General features: G+C 40.2%; 2 protein-coding genes across 2 annotated transcripts; both read left to right on the top strand.

Annotated features, from left to right (window-relative positions):
- The first annotated feature begins 221 nt into the window (after window positions 1-221).
- Window positions 222-3,628, top strand: LOC132607074 (probable receptor-like protein kinase At5g24010). Its single transcript, XM_060320880.1, has 2 exons — window positions 222-2,469; window positions 3,128-3,628. The coding sequence occupies exons 1-2, from the start codon at window positions 336-338 to the stop codon at window positions 3,424-3,426; spliced, it is 2,433 nt and encodes an 810-aa protein (XP_060176863.1). The 5' UTR covers window positions 222-335; the 3' UTR covers window positions 3,427-3,628.
- Window positions 3,629-18,867: 15,239 nt separating this feature from the next.
- On the top strand, window positions 18,868-19,539 carry LOC132608272 (uncharacterized). The gene has a single exon (XM_060322322.1). The coding sequence runs from the start codon at window positions 18,868-18,870 to the stop codon at window positions 19,537-19,539; it is 672 nt and encodes a 223-aa protein (XP_060178305.1).
- Window positions 19,540-22,577: the final 3,038 nt, after the last annotated feature.

Below are 22,577 nucleotides of genomic sequence, written 5' to 3'. Positions count from 1 at the left end.
AGTCTGAGTTTTGTCACGTGGTTCACTCGCCTCTATTACAGTAGAGTGAGAGCAAGGTAAAATTAATAAATACTATGATGATTCGTCAAAATTCAGGAATATATTTGTGTGTAAAAGTTGTTTTCAAGATATTTTTGGCCAATCATGGCCTCAGAATTACTACTACTACTACAAAATAAGATATCCATCCAACCAATGACTATCTACAATAATTGGCGTAAGTCCTATTCCAAGTCAACTTGCAGTCAACTTCATCATCCTCCTTTTTTCTACATTGCATTCTGCCAAAAGTTCATTTCATTTCATTTCACAACTTCCCTCCACTCTTCTCCATCATGGCAAATCTTCACTCATTTTTCATCTTTTCCCTTCTCTTCCTTCCATATTCTTTATCCTCAAATTACACCTTCCCTCAAAACTACAACTTCATCAACTGTGGTTCACATTACTCAGTAGTCGTCTCCCCCAATACCACTTTTTCCAGCGACACGAAACCTGACTCGCGCCACAGTCACTCTGTTAACAATCCCGTGTTATCTGGACTCTATGGAACTGCCAGAGTATTCAGTAAATCTTCTTTGTATGAACTCTCAACAGAGAAAAATGGTGTTTACATGGTACGACTTCATTTCTATCCTTTTTCTAATCTTTTTGATGCCAAATTCGATGTTTTGGCTTCGGGCTTCTTGATTTTGTCGAATTATAGTGTCCCGAAAAACGTAACTTACCCTGTCATCAAAGAGTTTCTGCTCCCTGTAAATGGTCCTAATTTGGAAATCAACTTTATACCTTCTCAAGAATCGTCTTTGGCGTTTGTTAACGCCATAGAAGCGTTTGGTACTCCTCAAGATTTTATTCCTGAATCTGCTATTTATGTCACTCCTCAAGGAAATAGCAAAAAGAATTGGTCCTTGAGTGCATTAACTGTAATTCATAGGATTAATGTTGGTGGTCAAAATATTACCCCTGAAAATGATACCATGAGAAGAAATTGGGTGCCTGATGATGATTACTTGTCTATCAAAGGATCGGCAAAGAACCGTCCAATCTATAGTGCTATGCCTAAATATGATCTGGAAGGAGGATCCACTAAATTTGATGCTCCTCATTTTGTTTATAAAACTCTCAAAGAAATGAATAGAGATGGTAAGACACAACGTGACAACTTCTTTAGCATAACTTGGCTTTTTCGAGTAAATAAGAATGCTACATTTTTTGTACGCCTACACTTCTGTGACTTTGTTAGTGAAAGCCGGAATACAACAGTTTTCAATGCCTATATATATGGTCTATTTGGTCAGCCAATTAGTCCATATGATATTATTCAACAATCGGCAGCTCCTTTTCATGTTGATTTTGTAGTGCATTCAGATGGTTCTGGTGTTATGAATATCTCAGTTGGCCCTCGGAATGATTCAGTTGATAAAAATGCTTTTCTGAACGGGGTGGAAATCATGGAGCTGATTAACGAACAGAAATTAGCTCCAAAGGGAAACGGACAAGCCAAGAATCGTTTGTTGATAATCATTGGTTCTACTGTAGGTGGTGTGGTTCTCGCCTTTGTTTCTGTAGTGGTTATCTTGTTTTGTTTGAAATCAAGAAAACCGAAACCTGTTGAGAGTGTTGTTGGCGCGATGGTGAATGTTTATGCAGGAAGTAGTGCAATTGGTAGTAGCACTAATCCGGAAACGAACCTTGGGTTAAAGATACCTTTTGATGAGATTTTGTATGCTACCAAGACCTTTGATCCCAAATTTATGATTGGTGAGGGTGGTTTTGGAAAAGTTTACAAAGGAACTTTACACAACGGTGTTAAAGTGGCTGTGAAAAGAAGCGAGCCAGGAAATGGCCAGGGTATTATGGAATTCCAAACTGAGATAACGATCTTGTCCAAAATTCGTCATCAGCATCTCGTTTCATTGATTGGTTACTGTGATGAACGAAACGAGATGATACTTGTTTATGAGTTCATGGAGAAGGGAACTTTGAGAGAGCATTTGTATAGTTCGAAGGAAGATGTTAGTAAATCATCTTCACGGTCAGAATTATCGTGGGATCAAAGGCTACAAATTTGTATAGGTGCAGCTAAGGGCTTACACTACCTTCACACCGGTTTAAGTGAGCCAATTATTCACAGGGACATTAAGTCCACAAACATCCTTCTTGATGAATTTTATGTTGCCAAAGTTGCTGATTTTGGTCTCTCCAAATCAGGTCCCATTGATCAAACACATATGGTTACGGATGTTAAAGGTAGCTTCGGTTACCTTGATCCCGAGTACGTGAATACCATGCAACTGACTCAAAAATCTGATGTCTATTCTTTTGGAGTTGTACTTCTTGAAGTGCTTTGTGCTAGACCAGCTGTAGACAACCTACTTCCGAGAAATCAAATGAACTTGGCGGAATGGGGACTTTCTTGGATTAAAAAAAAACAGCTGGAAAAGATAATTGACCCGTTGCTTGCAGGTAAGGGTGTCAAATTGGCAAGTTTGGCTGAATTTGGGCCAAAAGTTACTTAGACTGAAATGAGTTAGGCTAAAATGGGTTATAAAATGAGTCATAACCCAACCTGCCCAACTCATATTAAATTTTAATACTATAATTTTAGATACCTAATAAACTAATTTTTCTTTATTATGATTATATGTAACATACTTCCTCCATCGCAATTTATGTGACAATTTTCGCTTATAAAGTTTCAAAATATGTGAACTTTGATCAATATTTTAAAATATATATTTTCATTATATTGACATGAGAAGAATTGCAACTTATAGTGTTTTCAATAGAGTTTTTGAATATATAAATATTGATTTTAAATATCGAGTAGATCTAATCCAATTTGACTTCAAAAATTAGTCAAATTGACTCTCTATAAGGGAAAACTGTCACGTTAATTGGGACAAAGGGAGTATCCGATACAAAATTTGTCTTTTTGAAAATATTTTGACTAAGTTTCTCTTGCATCAACTTGGGTTACCTCAGCCCAATTTTTAGATGGTTTAAAATGGGTTAGGCTAAAATGGGCTGAGCTATAATATGAGCGGGTCAATAACCTGCTCAAATGTTGACGGGTTGGGGGAGTCATGTTTTCATCGGCTAATTTTTCCATTCCTACTTGCAGGTAAAATTAACCCAACTTCTTTGAGGAAATTCGGGGAAACAGCAGAGAAATGCGTGCAAGATGATGGCAGTGATAGGCCTAGTATGGCAGATGTGTTGTGGGACTTGAACTATGCACTCTCGCTTCAACACCCTGGGAAGCCCCAAGAATTTCACGAAGATAGTAACAACACCGATGTTTCGTGGCAGATGGCATTGCCCGGTATTCATCGATTACCTTCTATAGATGTAAGCACAAGTTGTGTCAGTGCCAGTGAGAGTGAGGTTTTTTCACAATTGAAAATCGATGAAGCCAGATGATTTTAATTTGGCCTAGCTTTTGTTAGCATGCATTAATATGTACTTCCGTGTTCTTTTACTTCGTTCTGTCTTATGCAATTGTATATCACGTATCAAAACAGTGCTGCAACTATATTCGCGGTTCATTTTCTGCATTGGATAACAGGCAAATGCCTCTAACAATGCATCTGTATTAATAGAATATAATGTTCATAAAGTCTGATGTCTATCCTCCCATAGTGTCTGGTTTTAGTTTTTGTTAAAGATTTTTAAAGAGCACTCTGTATACGGTAAAAATCGGATTTATGCTAGACCGATGAGACCGGAGATCAAGGGAAGAGAGAAACAAGCACGAGCATGAAGATTTTCTTTCGGACCGGAGAAGTGCTTGATTCGAAGAGAGCGAAGAAGATTGTTGGTCCGGTTTGTCGTGGCCGTTGGCCCGGTTGTTCGTGGTGGTTGGTCCAGTTGGTCGTGGCCATTGGCCCGGTTGTTCGTGGCCGTTGGTCCGGTTGATCCGTTACGTAATTGCCACGCGTCAAGACCGTTCTGCCACATTGTACTGCCTGTCGTATGGGTGTCAGATCGTACGACCCAACCTTATCCTTTTTAGGGTTTTTCTTTATTCAAAAGGGTTTTATGTTGTATGAGGCTCATAAGGCAAAACTATAAATAGGGGCCATTACCCTACTTTCAGGGGTTGGCTTCTTCAGTTCTAGAATATTGTAATAGCAAAATATATAAAATCTCCCTATCTCATTCTCTGATTTTGGTCCAGATTCAGTGTGTTATTCTTTAACTTTATTCAATTAAACAATATTCATATATTATTAAATACATATATTTAGTGCAAACTATCAATTATTATTCACTTCTTCATAGCATATTCATATATATCTTTTTCCAACCAAATAGATTAAAGCTCAACCACATATCCTAGACCTCACTCATAAATTTAATTGATTACCTAAATTCGGGGTAAACAGTTTGGCTCCCACCGTGGGGCTAGGATAATAGTGGTCTTTGATCTTGATTTCTATCTTACCCGTCAGAATCGAAAATATCTTTTGTTCGTCTCTGTCAAAACGGACCAAATGGCTAACAGTGGACAATCTGGTCACGTCAACAACAACGAGATTGTGGCCGAAAATGAAGACAGTAGGCCACGAGGATTACCAGCAAATCCCGCTGACCCGAACCTCGTTAATTCGAGGGAGGGCCTCAACCGGCAAAACACCGTGAATCAGGAGAACGCCGCCCCGCCGGCCACCGATCCTTTAAATACTCACAATTCAATTACTTTGTCCCGGACACAAGGCCGGAAAGTACCGGATACCCCGGATGATAATATTGACTTACGTTTAATTTTTGAAATGTTGCAGGAACAGAGAGCAGCGATTGCCGAACAAGGAATCGCAATAGCCCAGTTGCAAAACATAAGTGATAAAACGACCCCGGAGAAGGCGAAGAGTGTTGCTGAACCCAGAAGGGATGAGACGCGGATGGTTGAGAGCAATGGGTCCGGAGTTGGTTCATCCACCGAGGTTCTAAGAATGCTCGAAACATTGGCGAAACAGGTAGACTCGACCGAAAAGAGGGTGGAAACATATAACTCTTGGGTGGACCAAATACCGAGGGCTCCGCCTATTCTAATAGGACCGGATTCGAAGAGGTACATTCAGAGGCCTTTTCCTCCAAGTACGGCTCCAAAATTGATCCCGAAGAGATTCAAGATACCGAATATCTAGAAATATAACGGCACAACGGACCGTCAGGAACACGTGACTTCATACACCTGCGCTATAAAAGGCAATGATGTGGAAGAGGATGAAATTGAGTCTGTGTTGCTGAAAAAGTTCGGGGAAACTCTGTCAAAAGGAGCATTGACTTGGTACGACCATCTGCCCAAGCATTCAATCACTTCTTTCGAAATGCTCGCCAATGCATTCATAAAAGCTCACGCCGGTGCCAAAAAGGTGCAGGCCCGTAAGGCGGATATTTTCCGTATAGCCCAAAAGGATGACGAGTTATTGCGTGAATTTGTCAACCGACTCCAAAGGGAACGAACAGAGCTCCCTCCGGTTCCGGAGGAATGGGCTGCACAAGCTTACACCAAGGGGCTCAATCCTTGGAGCTCGACGGCCTCATTCAAATTAAATGAAAACTTGCTGGAATACGAGGCTATGACCTGGGCGGATGTCCATAACCGATACGAGTCAAAGATTCGGGTAGAGGATGACCAACTTGAGCTTCCCCCGAGGCCCGTAAATATGAACAAAAGCTCGGAGAGATCGCGAAAAAATTACGAACCGGAGTCCAGACCATCGAGGGAAAGGTATCGGCCATACTCTCATTCGGAAAAGCCAAGCTTCAAGTCGAAGAAATCAAGGGTTGGCCCGATCCATTTCTACGGGCGGGATGATAAACGGGCTGAGCGCCCGTCGAACAGTCAAGGTCTCTCATTCAGGAGCGATGCCGGAAGCTCGGCCAACAACAAAGACTTGTCGAGGATATCAGAGTACAACTTCAACGTCAACACTTCGGACCTCGTCTCGGCTATTGGCCGTATCGCAAATGTAAGATGGCCGAGACCACTAAGGTCAGATCTAGGCCAACGGGACCTGAGCGTGATGTGTGAATATCATGGAACCCATGGACACAGAACTGAGGATTGTCGCTAGCTAAGAGAGGAGGTGGCTCGGTTACTGAAGAACGACCATCTCCGAGAATTGCTAAGTGAACAAGCCAAAGGTCACTATAAGGAAAGGGAGGCTCATAAACGGGTCGAACCAGTAGAACCTCAGCATATAATCAACATGATAGTCGGGGGTATCGATACCCCACGAGGGCCGGTGATGAAATGGACCAAGGTTTCTATTGTGTGTGAGAAGCGCAGCCGGGATTATTTACCCGAGGGTTCCATCTCTTTCAGCAACGAAGATGCAGAAGGCATCATTCAACCGTACAATGATGCATTGGTAATCTCTATACTTATTTATAAAACTCAGGTTAAACGTATTTTGATTGACCCATGTAGCTCGGCCAACATCATCCGGTGGAGAGTGGTCGAATAGCTAAGGCTACTCGATCAGATCGTACCGGTAGCCTGGGTGCTCAGCGGGTTCAATATGGCAAGCGAAACCACAAAGAGGGAGATCTCTTCGTCGGTTAACATTGATGGCACTATCCAGCAAACGGTGTTCTATATAATCGAAGGAGATATGAAGTATAATGCATTGCTGGGTAGACCTTGGATACATAGCATGAGGGCCGTGCCGTCGACATTACATCAGCTGCTGAAATTCCCGACCCCGGAGGGGATAAAAACCATCCTAGGTGAACAACCCGCTGTACGAGTGATGTTCGCGGTCGAGGAAGAGACACCTTAGCCCAAAAAATCGGATCAAAAGGAAGAAGATTCAACCTGGGGAAAGAACACCAAATAGCAACTAAAGCACACGGGGTTGGATCCGGGATATGAAAAGGATGATTTCGATGTACCCAAATCATTCGTCATGTCGGATGACTCGGATGCGACCATGTCAACAGTAGAAGAGTTGAAGAAAATCACCTTGTCCGAATGTCTACCGGATAGAAAGGTATACTTGGGCACGGGGTTAATCTCGGAGCTCAGGAACAAGTTAATTAAATTTCTTCGAGCTAATGCCGATTGTTTCGCATAGTCCCATATAGATATGACAGGTGTGCCACCGAAAGTAACAACTCACAAGCTCAGCTTAGACGGGAGGTTTCCCCCGGTGAAGCAGAAGAGAAGGCCCATGGCAGAGGCGAAACACGCCTTCGTGAAGGATGAGGTAACAAAGCTGTTAAAAATAGGCTCTATCCGGGAGGTAAAGTACCCGGATTGGCTAGCTAACGTAGTAGTGGTACCGAAAAAAGGTAATAAATTTTGAATGTGCGTTAATTATAAGGATCTAAACGAAGCACGCCTGAAGGATTCATTTCCGTTGCCTCACATCGATAGAACTATCGATGCGACGGCCGGGCATGAGATGTTAAGTTTTCTCGATGCATACTCCGGGTATAACCAAATCCAGATGCACCCGGAGGATCAAGATAAAACATCCTCTATTACCCGGTATGGGACTTACTGTTACAACGTCATGCCTTTTGGATTAAAAAATGTCGGTGCAACTTACCAACGCCTAGTTAATAGAATGTTCGAAGAACAAATAGGGAAAACAATAGAAGTTTATATTGACGACATGGTGGTCAAGTCCCTGGAAACAGAGGACCATTTAAAGCATTTGCAGGAAACCTTCGATGTACTCCGCAAGTACAACATGAAGCTTAATCCGGAAAAATGCACCTTCGGTGTCCGGTCCGGTAAATTTGTGGGTTTCATGGTGTCAAACCGGGGAATTGAAATCAACCCGGATAAGATCAAAGCCATCAAGGATATTGAGGTGGTGAATAACGTCAAAGGTGTGCAGAGGCTCACCGGAAGGATAGCGACGCTGAGTCGTTTCATATCGAGGTCCTCAGATAAGAGTCATCGCTTTTTCTCCTTACTAAGGAAGAAGAACGACTTCGTTTGGACACCGGAGTGTCAAAGAGCTTTCCAATAATTGAAAAGGTACTTGTCCAGCCCGCCGCTACTGCACACACCAAAGGCGGACGAGCAGCTTTTTCTCTACCTTGCCGTCTCCGAGGTAGCGGTAAGTAGTGTTTTTGTCCGAGAAGAATCAAGTACGCAATTCCCCATATACTATGTGAGTAGAACTTTAGGGGAAGCGGAGACCCGTTATCCCCACTTGGAAAAGTTGGCATTGGCTTTGGTAAGCGCTTCTAGAAAGCTCAAGCCTTACTTTCAATGTCATCTGATATGTGTAGTGACTACTTACCCCCTAAAGAACATCATGCATAAACTGGAATTATCGGGTAGACTAACTAAATGGGCCGTAGAGATTAGCGGATATGATATCGAATACAAGCCTCGAACGGCCATCAAGTCCCAAATCTTGGCCGATTTTGTGGCAGACTTCACCCCGGCTCGGAGAAGGCTTCGGGTATTTGGTCGCTACACACGGATGGAGCATCGAACCTTAAAGGTTCCGGGTTGGGAAACCTCCTTAGAATCCCCGCCGGGGATGCCGTTCGACAATTCATTAGAACTGTTAAATTGACTAACAATGAAGCCAAGTATGAGGCTATGATTGCAGGTTTGGAATTAGCCCGGAGTATGGGGCCGAAATAATCGAGGCAAAGTGTGATTCTCTCTTGGTCATCAACTAGGTAAATGGCGTCTTCGAGGTCAAGGACGAACGGATGCAAAGGTATCTGGAAAAAATTCAAGTGATATTACACCGGTTTAAAGAATGGACCGTGCAGCATGTATCGAGGGAGCAGAACAGCGAAGCCGATGCATTGGCCAATTTGGGATCTTCGGTCGAAGGGGAAGAAATCAACCCCGGTACTACGGTGCACTTGATGAATTCAGCGATAGAAAACGGGCATGCCGAAATAAACACAATGGGTTTAACCTGAGATTGGCGCAACAAGTACGTTGACTACTTGCGAGACGGAAAGCTCCCGAGTGACCCAAAAGAATCACGGTCACTAAGGACAAAAGCTGTGCGTTTCTGCTTGGTAGACGACCAATTGTATCGACGGTCTTTCTTCGGGCCCCTGGCCAAGTGTTTTGGTCCCGGAGAAACGAAGTATGTGATGAGAGAGGTGCACGAGAGGACCTGCGACAACCACTCCGGTGTTGAAGCCCTGGTCCAAAAAATTGTCAAAGCCGGTTATTACTTGAACCGGATGGAGGAAGATTCGAAGAAATTTGTCCGAAAATGCGACGGGTGTCAAAGACATGACCCAATGATTCATCAGCCCAGGGAGTTACTGCATTCGGTGGTGTCACCTTGGCCTTTCATGAAATGGGGAATGGACATTGTTGGTCCATTGTCATGGGCACAAGGTAAAGCCCGTTTTATTTTGTTTATGATTGACTATTTCTCCAAATGGGTTGAAGCACAGGCCTTCGAAAAAATTAGAGAGAAGGAAGTCATTGACTTCTTATGGGACCGCATCATTTGTCGTTTCGGCATCCCGGCCGAGATAACTTGTGATAATGGTCCTCAGTTCGTGGGCGGTAAAGTCAATGATTTTCTCGAAAGGTTGAAGATCAAGAAAATCGTATCAACTCCATATCACCCGTGTGCGAACGGACAGGCGGAATCCACGAATAAAACAATAATTCAAAATCTGAGGAAAAGACTTGAAGCGTCAAAGCATCACTGGAGGGAAGTACTACCGGAGGTATTGTGGGATTACAGGACCACATCGAAATCAAGCACGGGAGAAACACTTTTCTCGTTGGTCTACGGGGCCGAAGCCCTCATTCCCGTAGAAGTTGGTGAACCGAGTTTCCGGTTCAGGTATACCACCGAGGAGTCAAACGAGGAGGCCATGGCCGTAAAACTCAATCTCACGGATGAAATTCGCGAAAACATGTTGGTCCGTATTGCAGCCCAGAAGCAGAGAATGGAAAGGTACTATAATCGGAGAGCTAATTTTCGACATTTTCAAGTTGGGGACTTGGTGCTTCGGAAAGTTACCTTGAACACCAAGAATCCCAACGAAGGAAAACTGGGTCCGAACTGGGAAGGACCGTACAAGATAACTGAGATAACGGGCAAAGGATCGTATCAGCTGGAATCCATGGACGAACAACGGTTGCGCAATAACTGGAATGTGGCTGATTTGAAGAGATACTACTGCTAAGGTATGGACACCTCGTGTTTTTCTATTAACCCTTTTTCCTTTTTACAGGAAGAAAAGTACCGGATAATGTTAGAATCTAGGTCTGAAAACACGTGTTACACTCTTTTCCTTAGTATGGTATTGTCCCAAAATGGGTTTTCCGACAAGGTTTTTTGTCACGACCCAACCCCGTAGGTCGTGACTAGTGCCCGAGCTGGACACTCGTATACACCTGTTAACTATAATCATCTACAGCTAGCATAACAAGAACTTATATATATATATATATATATATATACTTTAAAGCTGTCGCATATATTCATGTCATAGCCACCTGTCTCCTGAGGAGTTACAACTGTCAACAGATTATATCGCACATAAGCCGACAAGGCTGTCATATATAGGGGAACGTCCCAGCTATACACAAGCCAACACGGCTACCATAATATACAGCTTTCACAACAAATATATATATATCTACGCAAGGAGACAAGGCTGCCGCTACACACAACATCCCAAACATATATATATATACGCAAGCCGACAAGGCTGCCACTACGAATGGGTACGCCCCAAACATAAGTCATGTCCACACAACGAAACAACAACTATATACAGACCTGCACATATGTCTACACACCTCTAGGAGTAACGACAGTATCATATGACGGGACAGGGCCCTGCCGTACCCTGAACAAACACATATATATACAACAAGGAGGATCTATACCACAAAGCTAGGCTCCGGAACAAAGGAGCACTCCAAGAGAGCTGAGTAGATATCATATGCTGGCGGATCTCCGAAATGAGCGTCTGTACCTGCGGGCATGAAACGCAGCCCCCCGAAGAAAGGGGGTCAGTACGAACTATGTACTGAGCATGTAAAGTATGAAATATAGTAAATAGGATCATACTGAGACAAGAGTGTAAGACCCATTGCAACAACCAGAAAACCATAAGACTTACCGTTGAACATAAATCATACGTGTCAACATCATACCCACACCATTATAGGACTTAATAACATGACTAGATAATTATACTATACATAAGCATATATAACGTGTCCCGACCCTCTAGTGAGGGGCTCGGTAAATAAAATCATCATATACATGTACATATAACGTGTCCCGGCCCTCTAGTGAGGGACTCGGTGAATAAAATGATCATATGCCATCCTGGCCGCCATCCCCATATCATCATGTCATTATATCATATATATATATATATATATATATATATATATATATAACGTGTCCCGGCCTCTAGTGAGGGACTCGGTGAATAATGCAGTGGATCTGCACATGAAAACATGTCCTGGACCGGGACTCAGTGAAGGATGTAACAGTAAGCACGAGCAGAGTAGTGAGTAACCACATACATACAAATCCTCTTTTGAGACTCAATAGATAAGTAGACTAATCAGCTCTCAAGTATCAGGATAATAATCATATTACGTTCTTTCTAAATGTCATTACAAACTATAACAAGGGATGTCTCAGGGATCATATGCATGTATCAAATTAACATGAGATAGCTTATGAAAGTCAAGGACACCTATAATTATGGAATTATTTAAGAATAGGAACTTCTATACATCATATATTAGTCAATCATATAATAGACTTGAGACAATAGCTTGACTATCCTGAAAGTTTTAACATCAAGAAACGAATAAAAATCATAAGTCATGCTTGGAACTAATGAGTAGAATTACCACAAGGCTCATATCATATCTTACTTACATCTAGGACATGCCAAAAGAAAGAAGGGATAGGCTTTACATACCTTTAGCGTTTAGTCGTAATACAACTCGTACACGCTGCCCAATAGTACTTTATCCTATATTAAGATATCAAGAATTAGGCTACGAGGGAATTCAATACGTATTCTAACGTTAATAACCCCTTTTAAACAATTAGACGACGTTTCGTTCGTATTCAACCCGACTACTACAACTAAGCCAATATCACTAGTCATGCATTCAAGTATCAACCCGAGACCATTTAAACATGACTCGAGGGAACTCCGGATAGCCCGTACAATATTCAAAAGAGCCCGACCAACATACCACACAACTCGAAATTTTCCAAACTTCAACCAAAACAACAACATCACGTTTAGCAACATTATCTATATAATCGTAAGAAACTATATTAACGACATACTAACTTCTACAACAGCCCACAACGACTCCAACTCCAATTTTTAACCATCAATTATCCTTATTCTTATTATAGAAATCATGACAATAACAATCAACATTCCAAATAAATTCAACCTATCCTTTTTCCTAAAACAGTCCACGGCTTGGACTGTTTTCCTACATCAACATATACCATTTCTTTTACACATCAAACTCACGTTTATACATATTCACGACGCATCCAACTCACCATAACGTCCATAACAACAATCAACCAACCATCAAATAACCAATTCACTAATTTCTCCTAAAAGAGCCCCTACACGACTTCAATACCAATCACACAAAATTCTAAAACTTTCATTCATTTCCACATATTACCACACGTTCAAACCATCCACAATACATGCAAAATAAGGTTAAACATTGCTTCACATAAGCTTATCACACGGCTCACTTTAAACTTCAACAACAACATTCTAATACTAACATACATAATTCTTATACATTCAATTTACAAATACATATTCACAATGCATCTAACCCACCACAAAGCATATGAAAAGTGATCAATTCTTACCTTAACAAGTTGGTTTCTTAACCTTGCTAATCACTTGAATATCCACAACACTTTGAGACATTAATTACACTTGAAGCTTCAAAAGAATTTTCCTCCACTGCTCGACTAAGCAGTCCTGGCCGAGACCCCTTTCCTTTCAACTCTTTTCTTTTGTATTTGCTTAGTTTTTGGAACAAGTTCATGAAATGAACATTTCATGACTTGTTTTAAGTATATATATGGTTTCCTATGTTGTTACACGTACTCTCCCCCCCCCCCCCCCCCCCATGTTTAGTCACCATTGCATTATTTCATTATTTAATCTGATAACGCCCAATGTATCTCGGGCTTAACTTCCCTTTCCTGCTGAATCTCATAACACCCTTCATGGGTGACACCTTCAAGAACACCTAGTCACCAACCTGAAATTCCAAGTGTCGATGTCGATTATCTGCATATGACTTCTGCTGACTCTGGGCTGCCAGTAATCTCTCCTGAATAAGCTTCACCTTATCGACATCCTGCTGAACCATATCTGGGCCTATCAACTTAGTCTCACCAACATCAAACCAGCCTATAGGTGATCTGCATTTTCTGCCATATAGAGCCTCATACGGTGCCATCTGGATGCTAGAATGGTAGCTGTTATTATAAGCAAACTCGATAAGTGGCAAGTGATCATCCTAGTTGCCCCTGAAATCAATAACACAAGCCCGTAACATATCTTGTAGTGTCTGGATGGTACGATCGGCCTGTCCGTCAGTCTGAGGGTGAAATGCTGTACTGAGACTCACCTGTGTCCCCAATCCCTCCTGGAAGGATCTCCAGAAGTTAGCTGTAAACTGGGCTCCCCTATCAGAGATGATAGCTGTGGGAACCCTATAAAGTCTCACTATCTCCTTAAGATACAACCTGGCATAATCCTCAGCTGAATATGTAGTCCTGACTGGAAGAAAGTGGGCTGATTTCGTCAATCTATCAACGATGACCCAGACAGAGTCATATTTCCGCTGAGTGCGAGGTAGACCTGTGACGAAGTCCATATTGATTACCTCCCATTTCCAGATAGGAATCTCCATCTCCTGTAATAGTCCCCCAGGCTTCTAGTGCTCGATCTTCACCTGTTGACAATTCGGACACTGGGCAACGAACTCTGCTATGTCTTTTTTCATACCATCCCACCAATACAAACATCTAAGGTCATGATATATCTTTGTTGATCCCGGATGAACAGAATAACGAGCATAGTGTGCCTCCCCCATAACCTGTCGCTGTAACCCTGCAACCTCAGGTACACATGATCTGCCTTTGTATTGTAATACTCTGTCAGATGAAATCTCGAATGGGGTCTCATCCTTCTGAAGTGTTGTATCTCTGTAATGTACCAGAATAGGATCCTCATACTGGTGTCTCTTTACCTCTTCTACAATAGATGACTCAGCAACACCTCGCACAAAAATTCTACCATTATCAGAATCAGCCAAACGAACTCCCAAACTAGCTAACTGACAAACCTCATGGACTATCTCTTTCTGCCCTGGTGGTACATCTGCCAAACTACCCATAGATTTACGGCTGAGTGCATCTGCTACAACATTGGCCTTTCCTGAGTGATATAGAATATCAACATCATAGTCTTTCAGCAACTCTAGCCATCTCCTTTGCCGCAAATTCAGCTCCTTTTGCTTAAAGATATACTGGAGACTCTTATGATCTGTATAAATATCAACATGTACGCCATATAGATAATGTCTCCATATCTTCAAAGCATGAATCACCGCTGCCAACTCCAGATCATGGGTGGGATAATTTCTTTCGTGCTTCCTGAGCTGTCGGGAGGCATAGGCTATAACTCTGTCATGCTGCATTAATACGCAACCTAACCCAACACCGGAAGCATCACAATAAATAACTTAGCCATCTGGCCCCTCAGGAAGAGTTAGAACTGGAGCTGTAGTCAACTTGTCCTTCAATAATTGAAAACTTCGTTCACAAGCGTCGGTCCACTGGAACTTAGTTGCCTTCTGAGTCAGCCTTGTTAAAGGCGCTGAAATCGAAGCAAACTTCTCCACAAATCTCCTATAGTACCCTGCTAGCCCTAGAAAACTACGTACCTCAGTAGGTGTCGTAGTTTTAGGCCAAGTCTTTACGGCCTCAATCTTCTGCGAGTCTACCCGAATGCCGTCAGCTCCAACAATATGCCCAAAAAATGCTACTGAAGTCGACCAGAATTCACATTTAGAGAACTTAGCATATAATTTCTGGTGCTGGAGGACCCTAAGTACCGTCCTCAAGTGATCTGCATGCTCTTCTTCTGATCGTGAATAGACCAGAATATCATCAATAAATACAATCACGAACAGATCAAGGAATGGCTTAAACACTCGGTTCATCAAATCCATAAATACTGCTGGAGCATTGGTCAACCCAAAGGACATCACTTTAAACTCGTAATGCCCATATCGGGTCCTAAATGCAGTCTTCGGAATGTCTGCCTCCTTTACCCGCACCTGGTGATAACCTGACCGCAAGTCTATCTTCGAGAAACACTTAGCACCCTGCAACTGGTCAAATAAATCATCGATCCTGGGGATGGGATATCTGTTCTTTATTGTTACTTTGTTCAGCTGCCTATAATCAATACACATCCGCAGCGACCCATCTTTCTTTCTTACAAATAATACCGATGCTCCCCAAGGTGATGTACTGGACTAGAAAATTTTACTTCTCTTCGACTACGTATATGTTATCAATTCCTCACGAGAATAAGAAGAATGTTAATATGTAAGCAGAAAATAAACAAAAACCATTTTAATCAAGTTAGATAATGTTGTGAAGTCATTACCTTTTTATTCCAAAAAATCAAAAGAAATATTCGTTTATACCATGTGCAAGACTAGTTTAACATTCGAGGACGAATGTTCCAAAGGGGGGAAGGATGTTATATCCCGTATTTTCGTACGTTGGATTATTCGTAAGCTAATCGATATAAGTTCAAGGACAGGATTATTTTTTAGATATGAGACAAGGACTTCTTAATCCTGATTTTAATAACGCACAGTTTGCTTATTAATTACAATTAGTGGAGATATTTGTGAAGTGGGATTAATTGACCATGATTAGAATATTAAGTGGGGATTTGTTACATCCCATGTTTTCATGCATTGGAAAGCGTGCGATTTAAATGACATTAGTTACGGAAACGAGGTTATCCCACAAGCTTATAGGTGGTTAGAATAATGGTACAAATGTGTTGTAAATATTGGAAGTTAAACAAATCGAAGAAAATAAGCTTCGTCAAGGTTTGAAATTTATTTGAGTAAAATACGATCCAAGCTAGGAAATTGAACCATCCAACATGAGCCAATTTACTCGAGCCCGAAGGATTCGGTCATATTCAAGCATGCAAATTAAGAGCTCGGTGTATAAAAGGATGAGGTCCCGAAATAACTTAGGACTTAACAAGTATGATGGCGGTGATTGAGAATAATATTTGGTGTATTTATAAGGAGGTTTTGGACTAGAGTTCCATCACATGATTATGATGATGAATATATGAAGTATGTTAAAAATAGTCCATGTTTAAGTGACTTGAGATAAAGAAATTAATTATATGCGTAATTATTTAAATGTTTGATTATGGTGGGGGTAAAAGAATGAAATAATCACTTACTAGATGAAGTCAAGTGACAACCATCCTTTCCACATGGCAAACACGGAAATGACCAGCCTATGACTAAGTAATTTTAGGTGATTTGTGGCAACTTTAGGTGTCGGGTAATTATTAATTAGTATGAGAGTAAGTGGGCCACACCACCACTAGAAAAATGATTTAAATGGAGTCCACCTTAGTTGAAAGGGGTCAGATGAAAATATGCTAGTGCAGCAACTTATCATAATTCGTTAGAAGCATATGTAAATATAGCATTCTCTCCTGTTGGGTTTAGCATAATAAAAAAATATACGTGTGGAAATTTCTCATCTTTATTTGGAGAATTCTCGTACAAGGGAATCAGCAGCAACGTGACTTGATATGTTACGGAAGAAAGTGTATTTTTTTTTCTCTCAAGAACAATGTACGGGTTTTGCTCACCACTTCGATCTCGTCAGAGGCGGAGCCAAATCCGACGAAGGATGGTCATATGAACATCCTTCGTCGGAAAACGTTATCGAGTGCCTATGTTAAATATAGAATTTTGTAGATATATACTAGTAATGAACAACCTTGACATAGAAATGAAGAATAGCCTAGCGGCTAAGGGTGTGCAAATTATCGTTGAGGACACGAGTTCTAATCCCGGCTGTGGCACAACTTTTTTTATTTTTGCATTAGAGAAACTAGTAGTCTATTTTCACTGCTCCGTATTGCCACAAGTCCACAACTTTTAAAAAGTAGCGACTTTTTCTTACAACTTTTAAAAAGTGGTGACTTTTTCTTTTAAAATAAAAAAAAGTTACTTATCAAACTTTTTGTCTTCCGGCAGAAGCCATCTTATTTTGTATTAACATAGTCAAAATTCTATTTTCTACCCAAAACACCTCTTTTCCTCATAAACTAAAAACCCCCCTTTGCTTCTCTTTCCCACCACTGTCAGCCCCTCTGCGGCTCTGCCTTCTCTTACTCCATCAAAAAACCACCTGCACCACCGACCACCGCTATCAACTATCACCGCAAGATCCGCAACCATAATGCCAGTTAATAGATGTAAGTAAATAACATCATTGAGAGCATGTAAATTTTGTTGTACTTTTGTCTCTTCAATTGTCTAATATCAACTTCCAGTAACAGAGATGGCGAGGATGAGAGTAAGTGCAAAGTATTAGGACCTATCTTTTTTTTTTATTATTATTTCTAGGTGATGGGAAGAAAAATTAGGGATTTTCATATATTGCTACTTTTTCAGTAGAGATTTTTTTTTATTTCTAGGTGATGGGCTGATGGCAAGAAAAATTATGTAGTTAGGACCTATCTTCAATTGTAGAAGTGTACTGTGTTAGATGTACCAACAGCAATTTTTGTGTTTTTTTAATTTCTTTACATATTCAGCGAGTAATTTGTATGACTGATTTCTAATAAGTGCATCGCATTTAACTGTTATTTCAGTTTGAATGGAGAAATATTTTCAGAAAGTACCAAAACAATGTTTGGTGTCTCACTCTTCTCAGAATCAAAATCAACTAGGCCGAGATGAAAATGCCAACCAAGCAGAAATACCATCGTCTCACTCTTCTCAAAGACAAGAATTTGATGTAAATGATCTAAAGGCTGACCCGACCGAAAGAACTCGAATTTTGGATTATCATCCAAACATTCTGATGAGGTAAGGAGGGCATACATTCCAAAAGGTCCTTGCCAACCTAAGGATCATAAGTTTCCTAAAACTGATATTTCTGGAATACCACGTCGTTTTGTTTCTAAATGGTTTGATGAATTTCCTGATTGGTTGGAATATAGTACAAGTGCAAATGCAGCTTATTGTTTGCCTTGTTATTTGTTTCACGGTGAAAGCATTCATCTAAGGTGGTGGTAATGTATTTTCGACTAAAGGGTTTAAAAATTGGTATAGAAAGGATAGCTTGCTATCGCACCAAATAGTATTCATAATCAATCAAAAAGAATGTGTGAAGATCTAATGCGAGAAGAACAATCCATTCAGGCTGCATTTTACAAGTTGGATGATAAAGGTAAGCATGAATATTGGGTTCGCTTAAATGCTTCAATCGATGTGGTACGACTTCTCTTGAATCAAGGTTTGGCACTTCGCAGTCATGATGAGAGTGAATCGTCATTGAACAAAGGTAATTTTCTTGAAGTTCTTTCATGGTACGCGGATAAATGTGATCAAATTCAACCTTATGTGTTAGGAAAAACTCCAAAAAATAATAAAATGACTTCTCATGATATCCAGAAAGATATTGTGAGTGCTTGTAAGATTGAAACAATTAAGGCTATAATAGAGGACTTAAATGGTGACTACTTTGCTCTATTGGTTGATGAATCTAGAGATGTGTTGATAAAAGGGGATTTGTGATGGAGGCATTTATTGGACTTGTTCATGTTAAAGATACTAGTGCGTTATCTCTAAAGAAAGCAATTGTGGATGTACTCGCTCACCATTCTTTAACTTTATCTTATGTACGGGGGCAATGTTATGATGGGGCAAGCAATATGCAAGGTGAGCTTGGTGGTCTTAAAACGTTGATCAAACAAGAAAGTAGATCGGCTCATTCCGTTCATTGTTTTGCTCATCAACTTCAACTAACTCTTGTTGCAGTTTCTAAAAAGTGTGTTCAAGTGGGAGAACTAGTACTCTTGGTTTCAAATGTTTTGAATGTGTTGGGAGCTTCTTTTAAACGTGTGGATGGATTTCGAGAATCTCAAAAACAAAAACTCCGGGAAGCATTAGATATGGGTGAGCTAGAAACAGGTAGAGGCCTGAAACAAGAACTTGGCCTTATTAAAGCCGGTGATACTCGTTGGGGATCTCACTACAAGTCGTTTGGAAAATTTATTAATAACTTTGCCTCTATTGTTAATGTACTTGATGCTCTTGTTGTAAATGCAAGTACTCCAGATGAAAGAGCTAGTGCATCGGGATTTCTTAGAAGTTGTCAAACATTTGAGACTGTTTTCTTGTTGCATTTGATGACTGATGTTTTAGGAATCACATATGATCTTAATGTGTCATTACAAAAAAAGTAACAAGATATTGCAAATGCCATGATTCTTGTTAAGGTTTGCAAGAGAAGGTTGCAAGCTTTAATAGATAATGAATGGGATCCTCTCTTAGAAAAGCATTCTGGATGTGATTCACTTAAAGAAAAGGTAGAAACTTTTTGTATCAAGCATAAAATTTCATTGCCTAATTATGATGATCCATATGCTAACTCTGGAAGATCACGACGCAAAGTAGTTGATTACACTACTTTGCATCATTACCGTGTGGATTTGTTTTATAAAATTATTGATTGGTAGCTACAAGAACTCAATGAGCGTTTCAATGAGGTGACTAGTGATTTGCTTAATAGAGTAGCTTGATTGAATCCAATTGATTCATTTTCTAGTTTTGACATAACAAAAAATAGTGAGAATGGCTGACTTATATCCTGATGACTTTGATGGATTTAGCATGAGGGCCCTTGAGAATCAACTTGCTAATTACATTATTGATGTTCATGATATTGACAAAAGGTTCTCCAATTTAGGTGGACTTGGGGAACTTTCAAGAAAGTTAGTTGAGACAAAGAAGCATTTAAACTATTCTCTTGTATTCCTTTTGGTGAAGTTTTCTTTGCTTCAACCAGTTGCCACTGCAACAGCTGAAAGAGCTTTTTCTGCGATGAAGTTTATTAAGAATGACTTGCGGAATCGAATGGACGATGAATTCTTAGATGGTTGCATAGTACCTTATGTGGAAAAAAAAGTATTTAAAGATGTTTCTAATGAGTGTATTATAAAAACATTTCAAGGGATGAAAACTCGTCGAGTGCAATTGTAATTTATTAGTTTGTAATAGCATATTTTGTTGTTGACTTCTTTATGTTAATTTTATTTTGTACAAGTATCTTCCCGACTCCATTCTATTTTTTCATATTCTAACTTGATGTTACAACTCTTTTGTTTTTCCTTCCTATCAAAGTTGAATTTCATGATCTTCGGTTGAGATACACTGCAGATAAATTGCTTGGACAGTTACACCTGAAGACTCGGCGTCACACTCTTTTGTTTTTCCTTCCTACAAGTTGTGACCGTTACACCTGAAGAGAGTGAGGCCATTGAACGTGTAAGTTACTTATTTATTCTTTAGCTTGCATTAGATAAAGTGTTCTATGGTAGAGCTTATTTCGTAATAAATTCTATGAAGGGGTAGAGTGTCGGTGGGAGCTTAAAGGAATAATTCACTGTTGCAACTATTTTGACGCAATACTGGGCCATATTGATAGTTGGCAGAGGCATTGTGTTTTTTTCATGCGTTGCTCCCCCCCCCCCCCCCCCTCACACATCCCCTGTCCTAAAATATGAACACCCTTGATAAAAATCCTGGCTCCGCCCATGGATCTCGTTGTTTCATTTTGTCATGTTGTTGAATTTGGAATTTCTTCAAGGTTAAGTAATGTGGAAGAAGAGTATTTCTTGGTACATAAGGTAAGAATTATCCTCTTCTAAGTATACTCAAATTCATTGAAGTCATAACTAAATTGTGGGATGAGAAATACGAAAGTTATACCGTAGATTGTATTTGATGTTGTTGTTGGTTTATAGGCTGTTTTGTGGATTATGTAGATGTTGTTATGGATGGAAATTATGGTAAATAGCATGAATAATACGTTCTTGATGTTACTATATATGTCTATGTGTTTATAAAGAGAATCGATGGAAAATTTATCGATATAAGATATGGACTAACACTCGAGGAAAGAAATTTTGTGTTCTTAAATTAGTTGAAAATGAATTAAGAGAGATTACTGGGTTGTTGTTGGTATTGTTGTGATAATCGGAGATTAACTGTAAATTCGGGTTAGGCGAGTAGAGGAAGTGCTGCCCGATTTCCGTCAAGTTATTAACTAATCAAAATCCTAATCAAGAAGTATGAACTAAGAAATGATTCCTATAAGTGATTGGTTGTAGATTTATAAGCAAGAAATTTGTACTTTACTAACAATAGTGTTACTTTCATATTAAATAGGCTAAAGAGGCGACAAAGCAAACTTGGTTACGGTTAATCTATAACGGGTATGTAAAGCCTATCCTTTCTTTCTTTTGGAATGTCCTAGATATAAGTATGAAGCGATATGAGATTCGGGGTAATTCTACTCATAAGTTCCGAGCATGTATTATGATTTTATCCACTTCTTGATATTAGAGTTCTTAAATAGTCGAACTACTGCCCTCGAGCATTCTATATGATCGGATAGTAAATGATTCATGAAAGTTCCTATTCCTGAAAAACTCCATATTGCCTAATGATCATAACTTTTATAAGTTGCCTCGGATTGACTTGATACATGTCTATGATTCCTGAGACGTTATTTGACATAGTTTGTAATGATTTACAAAGAATACTGAATGTGACTATTATCTTGATACTCGAGCATTGACTAGTCTACTTATCTATTGAGTATCAAAAGATGATTTATGTGTATATGGTTACTTATTACTCTGCTCATGCATACTGTTACATCTTTCACCGAGTCCCGGGCCAGGACATGTTTTCGTGCACAGATCCACTGCATTATTCACCGAGCCCCTCACTAGAGGGTCGGGACACGTTTTATGTATATGTATATGATGATATGATGACATGATGATATGGGGATGGCGGCCAGGATGGCACATGATGATCTTATTCACTGAGTCCCTCATTAGAGGGCCGGGACACGTTATACAAATGCATATGAACAGGATGATTCTCTAATGGTGACATTAAGTTTCTTAACGAGTTAAGTCTGATATTGACACCATGATTTATGATTCAAAGGTAAGCCTTGTGGTTTTCTGTACTCCTCACTTCAGTATGATCCTGTTTATTGTATTTATGCTTTATATGCTCAGTACATATTCCGTACTGACCCCCTTTCTTCGGGGGGGCTGCGTTCATGCCCGCAGGTACAGATGCTCACGTTGGTAACCCACCATCTTAGGAGTCCTATTCAGCTATCTTGGAGAGATCCTTTGTTCCGGAGCCTAGATTTTGGTACAGAATCTCTGTGGTGTATATGTATTTTATCCAGGGGTACGGC

The sequence above is a fragment of the Lycium barbarum genome, chromosome 8, assembly GCF_019175385.1.
Source record: "Lycium barbarum isolate Lr01 chromosome 8, ASM1917538v2, whole genome shotgun sequence".
In the NCBI taxonomy this organism is placed as follows: domain Eukaryota; kingdom Viridiplantae; phylum Streptophyta; class Magnoliopsida; order Solanales; family Solanaceae; genus Lycium; species Lycium barbarum.
This window is presented reverse-complemented; position numbering and strand designations above follow the sequence as displayed.